Source organism: Rhincodon typus, chromosome 11 (assembly GCF_021869965.1).
Source record: "Rhincodon typus isolate 14 chromosome 11, sRhiTyp1.1, whole genome shotgun sequence".
Classification (NCBI taxonomy): domain Eukaryota; kingdom Metazoa; phylum Chordata; class Chondrichthyes; order Orectolobiformes; family Rhincodontidae; genus Rhincodon; species Rhincodon typus.
The window spans coordinates 6,639,857-6,652,237 of NC_063342.1; the positions used below are offsets into that span (position 1 = coordinate 6,639,857).

Consider the following 12,381-nt stretch of genomic DNA (forward strand, 5'->3'; position numbering starts at 1 on the left):
TTCTGGCAAACATGCTCTATTCCCATCTGCAGAATATCTTCTGTGTAACAGAACATGGATGCTAGTAGCTGCCTGAATCATTCATGACCTTCTCAATGTCTCCACTTTCTCAACGTCTCCAATTTCTCAATGTCTCCGCTCTGGGGCTAAAATAAATGAAGTCAGACTGAAAGGTGCTTGCTTCCTCCCCTGGCTTGTTTTACGTTGTTTGTTAAACAACTGCTTACCATTCAGGGGTTTGGCATTAATCTAAGAAACACAGTTTGCAATTGATGCTTTTCCAAGTTCCTGTTTAATTAGGTTGGTGCAACTGATAGCCGCAGACACAAGGCTGTATAAAAGTGCAACCTTAACCAGACCCAGACACATCTCCTGCCAGGACAATGAAGATCCTTATTGTTCTCAGTGTCCTGCTCACGGTCTCCAGTGCCGAAACCCTTTCACGATGTCAAGTTGTTAAAGCTATAAAGGATTCTATTCTGACTAAATTCACCCACTACAGTGTCGCAGATTGTGAGTATTGACTCTGTTCTATTTAAACAGTGACAAATACGTTTGCAGATGTTGGCTGTGACTTTCCCCTGTAATTCTTTCAGTCACTGAGTAATTGCATGTCACATTAGTGGAGCCAGGGGATAGCTTAACCTAGCCCAGACTGAGTATATTGATCTTAGCCAAACTTCAAGACTGATGGAGTCAGGGAGAGAGAATCAGAAGGACCTTTCCCTTTGATCTCTTCCCACCAAGCCCTAACTGTGTATGCTCACAGAAAGATGCAGCACTGAAGGGGACCATTCAACCTATTGCGCAGCTGTTGGATCTCTGAATTGTTTATGTTACTATTCTCATGTCCCTTACTCTACCTTCTCCTCCAATTTTCTATCTGGTTCCTTTTTGAATGGTATTATTGATCTGCTCCAGACCGTGACACATCACTGAATAGGAAAAGAAATTATATTACTAATTTCACTTAAATTTGTCACATTTGGAGTTTGGTCTTTCTGCTATTGGAAGGAGTTGCTCCTTATTCATTTAATCAAATTATTCATGAATTTTAAAAACACCTCTTGCCTGAAACATCTTTGGACAAAGGAAACTAAATTTTTCTAGTTGCTTTGTTTTTGTCTCTCTGGTACTATTTTGGAACATTCTAGTTCACGTTAAAACTATTAATCTCTCACACACTAAACCTTTTGGCCATTTCCTTAGCCTGAGTCTTGCAGACCACAAATGATACAACACACAACTGTGTTCTGGAGGAGGGTCACCGGATGTGAAATGTTAACTCTGCTTTCTCTCCACAGAGGCTACCATAGCTGTTTGTCCAGCAATTCCTGTTTTTGTTGGATCATGTCAAACACAATCATGCCCTGCTCTGCTGAAACTGTTCACAAGTTGGGAAAGATTTTTTTTCTTTATTCAATTACGGGAGGAGGACATCGCTGACCAGGCAGCATTTAGTGCCCATCCCTAATTGCCCAGAGGGCAGTTCAGAGTCAACCACATTGCTGTGGGTCTGGAGTCACAAGTAGGCCAGACCAGGTAAGGATGGCAGCTTCCTTCCCTAAAGGACGTTAGCGAACCAGATTGGTTTTCCCCTACAATTGGCAATGGATTCATGGTCATTGTTAGACTTTTAATTCCAGATACTTATGGAATTCAATTTCCACCATCTGCCACGGCAGGATTCAAACCCGGGTCCCCAGAACATTATCTGGGTCTTTGGATTAACAGTCAAGTAGTAATGCCATTTGGCATCGCCTGATGCTGGAATTGTGAGCAGTTTTAGCAGAGTACAAAATGTTTGGCCCCTACATCAGCCTTCAGTTAGTTATCCATGCCATCACTATGTCTGTTTACTTCTACCTCCGCATCGCCCACCTATGCCAGTGCCTCAGCTCAACTGTGAATGAAATCGTCACTTTTGCCCTGTTTACCTCCAGGCTTCATTTTTCTAATGCATTAGGTCTACCATGTTCTAACCTCACTATAAACTTGATGCCAGCTAATCTCTCCACGTTCACAGTCCATGTTCAAACTTATACCATATGCCATTTGTCTATCACCCTTGTGTTAAAGTGGCAGGCAACTGGAATCTCAGGGTCTTTTTTTGCGAGCAGAACGTAGATGTCCTGCGAAGCGGTCACCCAGTCTATGCTTCATTTCCGCAATGTAGACGAGACCACATTGTGAGCAGCGAATGCAGTAGACTAGATTCTGGGAAGTGCAGGTGAAGTGCTGCTTCACCTGGAAGGTATGTTTGGGCCCTTGGATACTGGGGAGGGAGGAGATAAATGGGCAGGTGTTACACCTTCGCCAGTTACAGGGGAAGGTGCCGTAGGGCTGAGTGGAACATGTTGGGAGTGAAGGAAGAGTGGACCAGGGTGTCCTGGAGGGAATGGTCCCTGCGGAAGGCGGACAAGGGAAAGGAGGGGTCTATGTGTCTGGGAGTGACATTTTGCTGGAGGTGGCGGAAATGGCATCTGATGATTCTCTGGATGTGGATTCTGTTGGGATGGTAGGTGAGGATAAGGGGAACCTTATCGCTGTTGCGGGAGGGAAGAGAAGGGGTGAGGGCAGAAGTACGGGAGATGGGTCAGATCTGGTTGAGGATCCTGTCAACAATGGTTCTAGGGACCTACAGTCCCCATTAACAGCTATTCTCCCTCCTAGCCATATCATTATCCACTCCTTTGTCTATGCAACTGCTCTCCTCTCTCTTTGGGCTCTATCCCCACCTATCATTTACCTCTTACCCCTTCCCCCCACCCTACCTTCGACATATAAACTGACTTTTTCTTAACTACCATCAGCTCTGAAGAAGGATCACCAGACCCGAAACATTAATTTTGATTTCTCTTCACAGATATTGGCCTTGATTCTCATCCCTGTTTTTAAATCCTTATGCAGCCTGGTGCCTATCTCTGTAAATTCCTCCAAACACATAACCCTCTGAAATGTTCCCACTGCCCCTCACACTGTGCCTGAGCCCTGAATTTACCCGGGCTTGGAATTCACCCTCTCCACTCTCTAAATCTCTCAAATTCTCCCCATCACTTTTTCCTTAAAAACCTACCTCTTTGTTGGAGCTCTTGATTATCTCCCTTAATACTTTATTTGATAATGCTGCTGTAAAAATGCTTGGGAAGTTTTATCACTCGAATATTGCTGAACGTGTGAAACAGCTTATCCCACAGCCTCACAGAAATGTTATGGTACAGAAGGAGATCTTTCTGCCCATCATGTCTGTGCCAGTTCTCCAAATGAGGATCATGACCCTTGAGTACCTCAACTGAAGCTGCCTCTATCACACTTCCAGAGTAAGCACTCCGGACTTGAACCATCTGTTGTGTTAAAATGGTTTTTTTCAAATCACATTTGCTTCTTTTGAAAATCATGTCAAATCTGTACCGTCTCATTCTTCATTTTTTTACGAACAAGAACACTTTCTCCCTCCAGCCCGCTCATGACTTTTAAAACCAAGCATAATTGTCTCACCCTCTCCAAACTATCCTCCAAACTGATGTTTCTCAACCCTGGGAACAATTCTGTTAATTCTTCTCTGTACACTCCCCAATGCACTCATATCTTTCCTATAATGTGTCACCAAAGCTGGATATAATACTCCAGCTGAGGTCTAACAAATGTCTTGCACAAGTTCAACACCACCTCCTTGCTCTTGTACTCTATGACCTCATTAATAAAGTCCAGGAAACAGAATGCTTTATTAAACTGTCTCACACCTGAGCTGTCACATTCAATGATGTGTGTATATACACACCCAGGCTCCTCTGTTCATACAGCCCCTTTAGAATTGTAGTCCCTATTTTATATTGTCATTCAATGTTCTTCCTACCAAAGTGCATCACCTTACACTTCTCTGCGCAGAATTACATCAGCCATTGCTCTGCCCACACCACAAACTTGTCAATGTCCTTTTGAAATTCCTCACTACCCTCCTTACCATTTGCAATGCTTTCAAGATTTGATCATTCTGCAAACTTTAAAATTTTCCAATGCACATCCAGATCATTAATATGAATCAGGAAAAGCAAGGGTCCCAATAATGATCCCCAGGGAACTCCATTACACATCTTCTTCCAGCCCTGAAAGATATCCAGGACTCTCTGTCATTCAGCCAGTTGTGTATCTCCATTGTGACTGGCCCTTTTATTTCCCTGAGCTATAATGTTTCGCATAAGTCTGTTGTGAGGCACTGCTTCAAAAACCGTCTGGAAGCCCAAATACATCACATCATCAACATGACCCTCACCGATCCTTTCTGTTACCTCTTTCAATACCTCCAGCAAATTAGTTCATTATGATTTTCCCATCTGAAAATCCTTGCTGACATTTCTGAATTAGCCCACCTCTTTCCATGGGATGACAAACTCTATCCTGAGTAATTATTTCTAGATGCTTCCCACCATGAAAGTGAAACTGACTGGTTTATAACCGTTGGATTTAATGTCACAATTATTTTTTTGAACAAAATCAACATGTTTGCGGATCTCCAGTCTTTTGGTGCCTCCCCGCGTCTAGGCAATATTGAAGCATTATGGTCATTGCCCCTGCAATTTCCACACTCATTTCCATCAAAATCCTTGGATGCATCTGTTCAATCCCAGTGACCTATGAGCTTTAAATCGCAACAGTCTACCCAAGACTTCTTCCTCATCAATGTTGAACTCTTCTAGGGACAGAATTCCCTCCTTTGTCCCCATGGCCTGGGTAGCATCTACCTCCTTACGAAAGACCGATACAAAGTATTTATTTAATACCTCAGCCATTCTTTGTCCTTCCATGTGCAAATCGCCTTTTTGATCTCTCAACAGCCCTATTCCTATTTTAGCCACTCTTTTACTATCAATATACCTATAGAACACTTTGAGATTCCCCTTTATGTTGGCTGCCAGTCTTTTCTCTTAGATCCCCTTTGCTTCTACAGTATGCTTTCTCACCATGAGCTGCCTTCTTGAACTGTGACAGAACACATGCTGCAGATTAAATATATAGAAATACTTAAATATATGCAGTGACCTAGCCTCTACAACCTTCTGTGGTAGAGGATTTGGGCAGTGTGATGGCTCAGCAGTTAGCACTGCTGCTGCAGAGCGCCAGACCCTGGGTTCGATTCCAGCCTTGAGTGACCATCTGTGAGGAGTTTGCATGTTCTCTGTAGATTTTTCCTGGGTGCTCTGGTTTCCTCCAAAAGTCCAAGTATGTGTAGGTTAGATGGATTGACCATGTTAAAGTGCCCTGAAGTGTGCAGGTGCAGGCTTGATGGGCTGAATGTCCTCTTTCTGCCTGATAGGAATTGTATACTGCCCCTCTGAACCTGCTCTATTCTTCTCGTTTCTCAATTGTATTCACTACTTGACACAAGCACGCTTTTCCTTCTTCACCTGAAGTTATGAAAGATTGGCAGTTAACTGTCAAATACCATCTAACTGATCAAACTCATACAGTATAAACATTGTTCTCCCTTTACATTGTTAGTTCTTGCAAATTACCCTGATGAATGCAAGACCAAAACTTCAACAAAACAAGTCTTTTCTTAGATAACACAGTGTGGAGTTGGATGAACACAGCAGGCCAGGCAGCATCAGAGGAGCAGGAAAGCTGAGCACATCTTGCCTTAGATGTGGCACCCAGGACTGCTCACTATATTCCAAATGTGGTCTGATCAGAGCCTTATATAGCCTCAGCAGTACATTGTTGCTCTTCTATTCTAACCCACTTGAAATGAATGCTAACATTGCATTTGCCTTCCTGACTGTCAACTGAACCCGCCATTTTCTCAGCAATGTTCAAGTCGTGTACTACTAAAAGATGGTAGGTTTTAATGCATAAAATGTGATATATAAATAATGAGTTGTTGCTGTAAATATCTTCTGCATCCTCAATTGTCATCCTTCCTAAAGTGTAGCGGCCAGAAACTGACACAACACTTTATCTGGGGACAAAAGAGTAATTTACAAAGGATTGGTCTGACTAACTTACTTTTACTTCTGCATGTCTCATTCCATAAATTACTGAGCAATTCACAAGCTTAAAAGTATATCAGACTTTCTCTCAAGCTTTCTGCCTGTAAAATTCAAAATCAAACGGATGCAATAACCACCAACATAGGCAAACATTGTGGAAATAAAACTTAAAACCTTTGTGGAATATGTGTAATTTAAAGGAACAATGATGCAACAAAACACACAGAACTACTTCATTTCTGAAACAGATGCAAGTTTGTCTATGTTTAACAAGTCTGGAATATCACCAGAAAATGCTGGAAAAGTTCAGCCGGTCAGGGTAGGATCTGCTAAGGATTTCCAGTATTCTCTGTTTGCATTTCTGACTTCTCTGCAATGCTCTGCCTTAGATAAAGGCAGGATTGTTTTAGCTGTGATGTTGTATAAAAATTGATGAACTTACAATTCGGAACTGCATCAAGGTAATAGTTGCAAATGTCCATGAACTAAATCTCTGCAACAATCCCCATCATCAAGGGAACAAGAAACAACTAGCAAAATGTTCTGGAGAAGAGTAGCATTCGACATGAAACGTTAACTTTGCCTCTCTGTCCACGGATGCCGTTGACTTCCTGTGTTTCTCCAGCACTTTCTATTTTCATTTGCAAAATAAAGTTTCATCTTGTATACTGCTCCAGTTCCCTCGATAGTTGCCTTCAGCTGACTATGGATGGGAATGCCAATATCTTACCCTGAGCTCCTAGTTCCCTCTTTCATTATTTTCTCTCATATGTGTCAACTGTTTCTCTATTGCATGCTTGCACCTAATTTACAAGATTTTGGTTTGAAACCAGGTCTCAAATACCAAATCCAGGACTGACTCTCTGGTGGATGGAGAGAAGGAGTGCCGTACTGTCAGAGGCACTGTGTTTTGGATGAGACATTGCACCAAGTTCCCACCTACATCCTCAAGTGGAGCAAAAGATCCTATGACATTATTTAGTGGCTACAAGAGCAGATCAGAAGCTAGGAATACCGCAACAAGAAATGCTGGCCAGCCAGCATTGCCCACATCCCACAAACAAATAGAAAAATACATTTTTGAGGAAAACTGGCATGCTATCCCCGATGCCTTGGCCAATATCTACCCCTCAGTCAACAACACAACAAAAACAATGACCTGATTGTCCTCACATTACTGTTTGTGGGGTACTGCTGAGCTCAAATTAGCAAGCTTTTTTTCAGATGTCTGGTTGCTATATAAATGCAGAGTTTCTTTTCTGTTTACTCCCCCTCTTGCATTTTGCCTCTAAGTCACATGTGAGCGGTTGAAGTTCAGGAAATTCACCCCAGGATTGCTGCAAAGACAAAATCTGCTGTAGCCTGCCTCCAGAATGTGAGGTAAACCAAGAAACACTTTTGCGTTTGTCAGTTGTTCTAAATGAAAGCATCTTGCGTTCATCTTCATTCTAGGGGTGTGCCTGGCCTACCATGAGAGTCAATACAACGCAATGGAAATCGGCCATGAGACAAGAAATGGGAAGATCTGGGCGTCAGAATATGGTATCTTTCAGATCAGTAGCAAGTGGTGGTGTGATGATGGAAGAACTCCAAACTCTGAAAATGGCTGTGGGATTGCATGTAATGGTACGTGAACTGGCAGAATTACTTATTAGTAAATGCAATTTAAAGCAAACGGTAATGATGTGCTAGTGAATAGTTAACCTAGTTTACACTGCACCAAGTTTCTTCCACACTGGCTTAAACGGGTCGAGAAATCAAACACGGTTTAATATCAGATGTTGATTGAAGTGACCATCAACCTGCCTTGATATCCTGGCCAACATTCTCCACTCAGCCATTGAAGCATAGACCCATTAACTGGTCATTCAGCTCATCATTACCTGATGTGATGTCCCAAAACCCTGACATATTGCCCGACCCAACTACACTAGCATTATCGCAGAGAAAGTACTTGCATGTGAAAAGAGATTTGGTTTTATCAAGCAACATGATAAAGTAATTTTAAAAGGAACAGAAGTATTTTCTGTCCTCCCATCTGCAGCAGAGTTACTCAATTGCTGGTATTTTCTACAGAAAGCCATGACTCTTCCACCCTTTGCTCAGACTGAGTACTTAAACCTGGATCTCCACAACATGTACACACCCCAACACGCAAAAGTCCAGCTGTACCTTGTCCACAAAAACCACCCATTTCACAATGTAGAAATTGCTAAACATCTTCTAGCTTCAGTCTTTCTAACCGTGTGTTGGAAGGAAGCTCAATATAACAGGTCAGTTGGTTACATTGGCCATTACTACTTGCCAGGTTTGCTTTGCTCCACAGAGCTCAAATTACATTGCAACGTGTGATCAAAGTGGATTCACTGCATGTGAATTCTTTAGGGATGCTTAAATGATACGGTGAGGCACTACCACTTCTGAAAATTGAAATTATACCTCCCTCATTCGCTGCTGTTTCCCCATTTATCATATAAACCCACTTCCTTCCAGTCGCTAACCACTCTGAAATGTTTGCCCTCAGTCCCTAATGTCAAAAGCAACAAGAAGAACACAGGAGAAACTCAGAAATTCTGGCAGTGTCTGTAGAGACAAAAACTTAATATTTTGAAGCTGACTCTTCTTCAGAACATCTTCTTCACATTACAGTTCTGAAGAAGAGTCATACCAGACAGGAAACGTTAACTCTGTTTCTCCTTCTACAGATGCTGCCAGACCTGCTGAGTTTCTCTGGCAATGTCTGTGATTATTCCAGATTTCCAGCACCCACACTATTTTAACTTTTATTCAGGTATTTGAGACCCTTAGGATCTTGCATCTGAGCTCCTTCTCGTGATCGATTAATATAAAACCATGTTTCTTCTCTTAATACAGAGCTGCTGAGCAATAACTTAAAACCTGACATTGAATGTGCTGCAAAAATAGTGGCCAAAAATGGAATGGAAGCCTGGTATGTTCAAGTCTTGATGTTTTTTCTTTCTGTCACTTTGTGTTTAAGTATTGAGGTTATAATTGTGTGATGGAATGCTGCTGCATCCAATTCAAGTACTTTGGTGGTACAATGGACACACACTAACAGTCAATTATAAACAGATATTTCACCTATCAGTGAGAGAGTGTTATAATGAGAGAATGTGATATAGAGTGTTCCAGTGATGTGTGTTATAGAGGGTTACAGTGTGGGTGAGTGATAGAGTATGTTTTAGTGAGGGTGTGCTCCAGTGAGGGTGTGTTATTAGAATGTTCCAGTGACAATGTTACAATGAAGATGTTTTGTAGAGTGTCACAGTGAAGAGTGTGTTATAGTATGTTACAGTGAGGGTGAGTTGTAGAGTTTTATAGTGAGGGTGTGTTATAGAGTATGTTAAAATGAGGGTGTGTGTGTTTTCTACAATGTTACAGGAAGGGTACACTTTGTAAATCATGTTACAGTGAGGGAAGAGCATGGTAGAGAGGGATAAAGCAAGGGGTTGTGTTTTGTGAATTGTTTCACAGTGGAGTATCTGTGTTCTTATAGAACATTCTTGTCCAATACCCTCTCCAGTCGCCAGCTGTGACAACTCAATCACAGGTAAGTGGCCAATTGCTGCTCATTATTAGGTGAGCGATGTGAGAGCATTAGGACCATGTAGCAGCCCATTCTACTGAGGCTCTAGCACAGTTTGAGGCTGTGCCCAAAGTGAAGAGAAATGCCTGGAGGAAAAGCAGTTCTGAATGTTGCAGAATTGTCTTCTCGCTGCATTAGGGTCAGTAGGAAAGACGCTACTATTGAAGGAGGTGAAAACATGTTGAAATATTTTTATTCCCACACCATGACTGGATGCTGTACAGTGATTGATTCCTGTTATTACAACTATTCGGTGATAGAGTTGCTATGACAGTACAATGCACCATTTCTCATCTTTCATTCTGTTCCTCAATCCCAGTTTATCTCTTGGGGATTGTTACAAGATTTGCCCCATCCTATGCACCAAGTGGGGACTATGGTGACCACATCTCCACATGTTGATCAAGTGTCGAGATCCTATTGGATATCACTGTTAGAAAGAGAGTTATAATGATTGTTAGAGAGTATGCATTGAAAATTGTTGTTGCAATAGATGTGTTTATCATTGTATTTATAGAGAAGGTTTTGTTACAGAGATATTTTCCAGCCCATTAATCTTCACCACAAGGGAAAAGGAGCAATGTCGTGGGGTCTGGTGAAAGAGGAGGAGAATGGGTTTAATCAGAAAGCTTTTTAGCATCGGAGGTACAGGGTAAAGGGAGTGAAACAACTAGATTTGCTCTCATCGAGAACTGACAAGCACACAAGATGCCAAATAACCTCTTTCTTTGCTGTTAGAAACTCTCTAATTCTGTTTGTTCATTTCTTATCATACAATGTATAGTTATTTATAGTTAGAAGTGCAGACTGACTGTGATTTCTGGATTCTAAGTTCATTGGAAAGCCTGATATTGTTCAATATGGTAGAATTTTGAGAGCATTCCTAAACATTGTGAAAGGTGATGGCTTAATTGTATTGTCATTAGAATATTAATCCTGAAGCTCAGCTAATGTCCTGGGGACAGATGGTGGAATTTGAATTCAATACAGGATCTAGAATTTATAGTGATTATAGGTTATATAATTCCTGGAATATACTGTTGAATGTTGGGAAAAACCCATCTGGTTCATTAATGGTCCTCAGGAAAGGAAATCTGCCATTCTTACCTGGTCTGGCCTACATGTGACTACAGTCCTGCAGCAATGTGGTTGATTCTTAATTGCCTCAATTAGGGATGGGCAATAAATGCTGACCTAGCCTGAGATACCCACACCTTGTGAGTAAATAGAAAAAGGCACATGCATGGGCAATGATTGCTGAGTGAGTTCTACATGAGTTATTTCACTCTCAGAAAGAGTCAAGACTTTCAGGAGAGGAGGGGAGTGAACTTTGAGGAGCAGGAAAACATAATCCCAACACCTTCAGTCACTAAAAAATTAATAAAGAGTTTACTTCTTGCTGACTGACCTCATGTTTCTGATGCTTTGGTTTTGCAGGAGCAGCTGGGTCGAAAACTGCAAAGATAAATGGATCAATTATTACACATACTTATGCTTCTGATAAGGATGGGAAAATTGTGTTGATCAAACCCTCTCACTTTTAAATATCAGAACATGGAATACTTCCAGTGCCTAACTTTGCATTGTTAGGACAGCTGAGAACCAAGTAAATAAAAGTTTCTGTCACAGTTTATTGAAATAAACACAAGCAAAAATCAAAACTAAGTGTTTCCCTCCATTAATTAATAGAAATAATTCTGGAGCTGAAGGGTTTAAGATGCAATGAAATCTTAATGAATTTGGGATCCTGTTCTAAGGCTTTGATGCTTTCTTAGGCCTGGTGGTACATGAGGCAAAGCATCTGCTTCTGTCTGTTTCCATGGCTAGTCTTCCTGAAACACGTCGCTGGTCCGAAACCAGAGCCTATAGATTAAAGGGAATCACTCCAAGTCAAACAGTGTGGACCAGGAGGCTGTCCCCCTCTTACTGCCTTGACAGGCAGGTTGGTAGGATTTCCAGGCAGATAGTTAACCTGTTTGACCACATTGTGGCATCTCCAGCAACCACCAAGTGGAATTAGAACCTGGAGCTTCTGTTCCAGAGGTGAGAGAGCCAGACCTACAAAGAAATGGCATAAGAGCAGCCACTGAAAGGGTGATATGTTGTGACGACTGTGAAGGGTGGAGTGCATTAATAACCAACTCCTATTGTGGTTACCACTGCACAATGAGTGTGGTGTTCATTCAATCATCAAAACAGCCAATTCCTTTTTTGTACTCCCATCAAAAATAAAACAAATAACGGCCAAGCGTGAATTCTTTAATGAACTGAAAACTACTATGTTTATTATTATGAATTAAATATATTCTTAAAGCCAGTAGTAACTATGAATTTAAATTTAGTAATTTCTATAATTAAACAGCTAGTGGCCATGTGAATGTAGAAAATAAGAGGAGGCTATTTGGCCTTTAGAGCATTCTTCACCATTCAGAATGTGCCAACTGCAGTTGGTGATCCTCGAGTAAGTATTCAACTCAGTGTCTTCCATCACTCTCACCTCCTGCTGTAGTAGGAACTCCTTTACAAAGGACAATGATGATATGGTCTTGGTCTAAACACTGGGGCAGCATGGTAGCTCAGTAGTTATCACTCCTACCTCACAGTGCCAGGGACCTGGGTTCAATCCCACCCTGCAGTGACTATCTGTGTGGAGTTTGCACATTCCCCCTGTGTCTGCATGCGTTTCCTCCCATAGTCCAAAGATGTACAGGTTAAATGGATTGTCCATGGACAATACAAGGTTACAGGGGTAGGGTAGGATAGGGGATGTGGGACTGGGTGGGATGT

The 12,381-nt window shown here is 41.7% G+C and overlaps 1 protein-coding gene and 1 long non-coding RNA gene across 2 annotated transcripts; one reads left to right on the forward strand and one right to left on the reverse strand.

Moving 5' to 3' along the window:
* Positions 1–331: 331 nt before the first annotated feature.
* On the forward strand, positions 332–11,255 carry LOC109924986 (lysozyme C-1/C-2-like). The gene is made up of 4 exons (XM_048603121.1): positions 332–513; positions 7,440–7,613; positions 8,862–8,937; positions 11,032–11,255. Exons 1-4 carry the CDS (start codon positions 384–386, stop codon positions 11,093–11,095), a joined length of 444 nt encoding a protein of 147 aa, XP_048459078.1. The 5' UTR covers positions 332–383; the 3' UTR covers positions 11,096–11,255.
* Positions 9,772–11,050, reverse strand: LOC125484426. Its single transcript, XR_007263246.1, has 2 exons — positions 11,003–11,050; positions 9,772–10,024 (listed from the first exon to the last, which is right to left on the reverse strand). It is a non-coding gene; the product is annotated as an uncharacterized LOC125484426 (long non-coding RNA).
* Positions 11,256–12,381: the final 1,126 nt, after the last annotated feature.

What these genes read in the sequence shown, in the direction of transcription:
- LOC109924986 (XM_048603121.1), top strand. Translation starts at nt 384, where the DNA reads ATGAAGATCCTTATTGTTCTCAGTGTCCTGCTCACGGTCTCCAGTGCC. An exon ending in CTGTGGGATTGCATGTAATG is followed by an intron (nt 7,614 to 8,861) that starts GTACGTGAACTG and finishes CTCTTAATACAG; the next exon opens with AGCTGCTGAGCAATAACTTA. An exon ending in AAAAATGGAATGGAAGCCTG is followed by an intron (nt 8,938 to 11,031) that starts GTATGTTCAAGT and finishes TTGGTTTTGCAG; the next exon opens with GAGCAGCTGGGTCGAAAACT.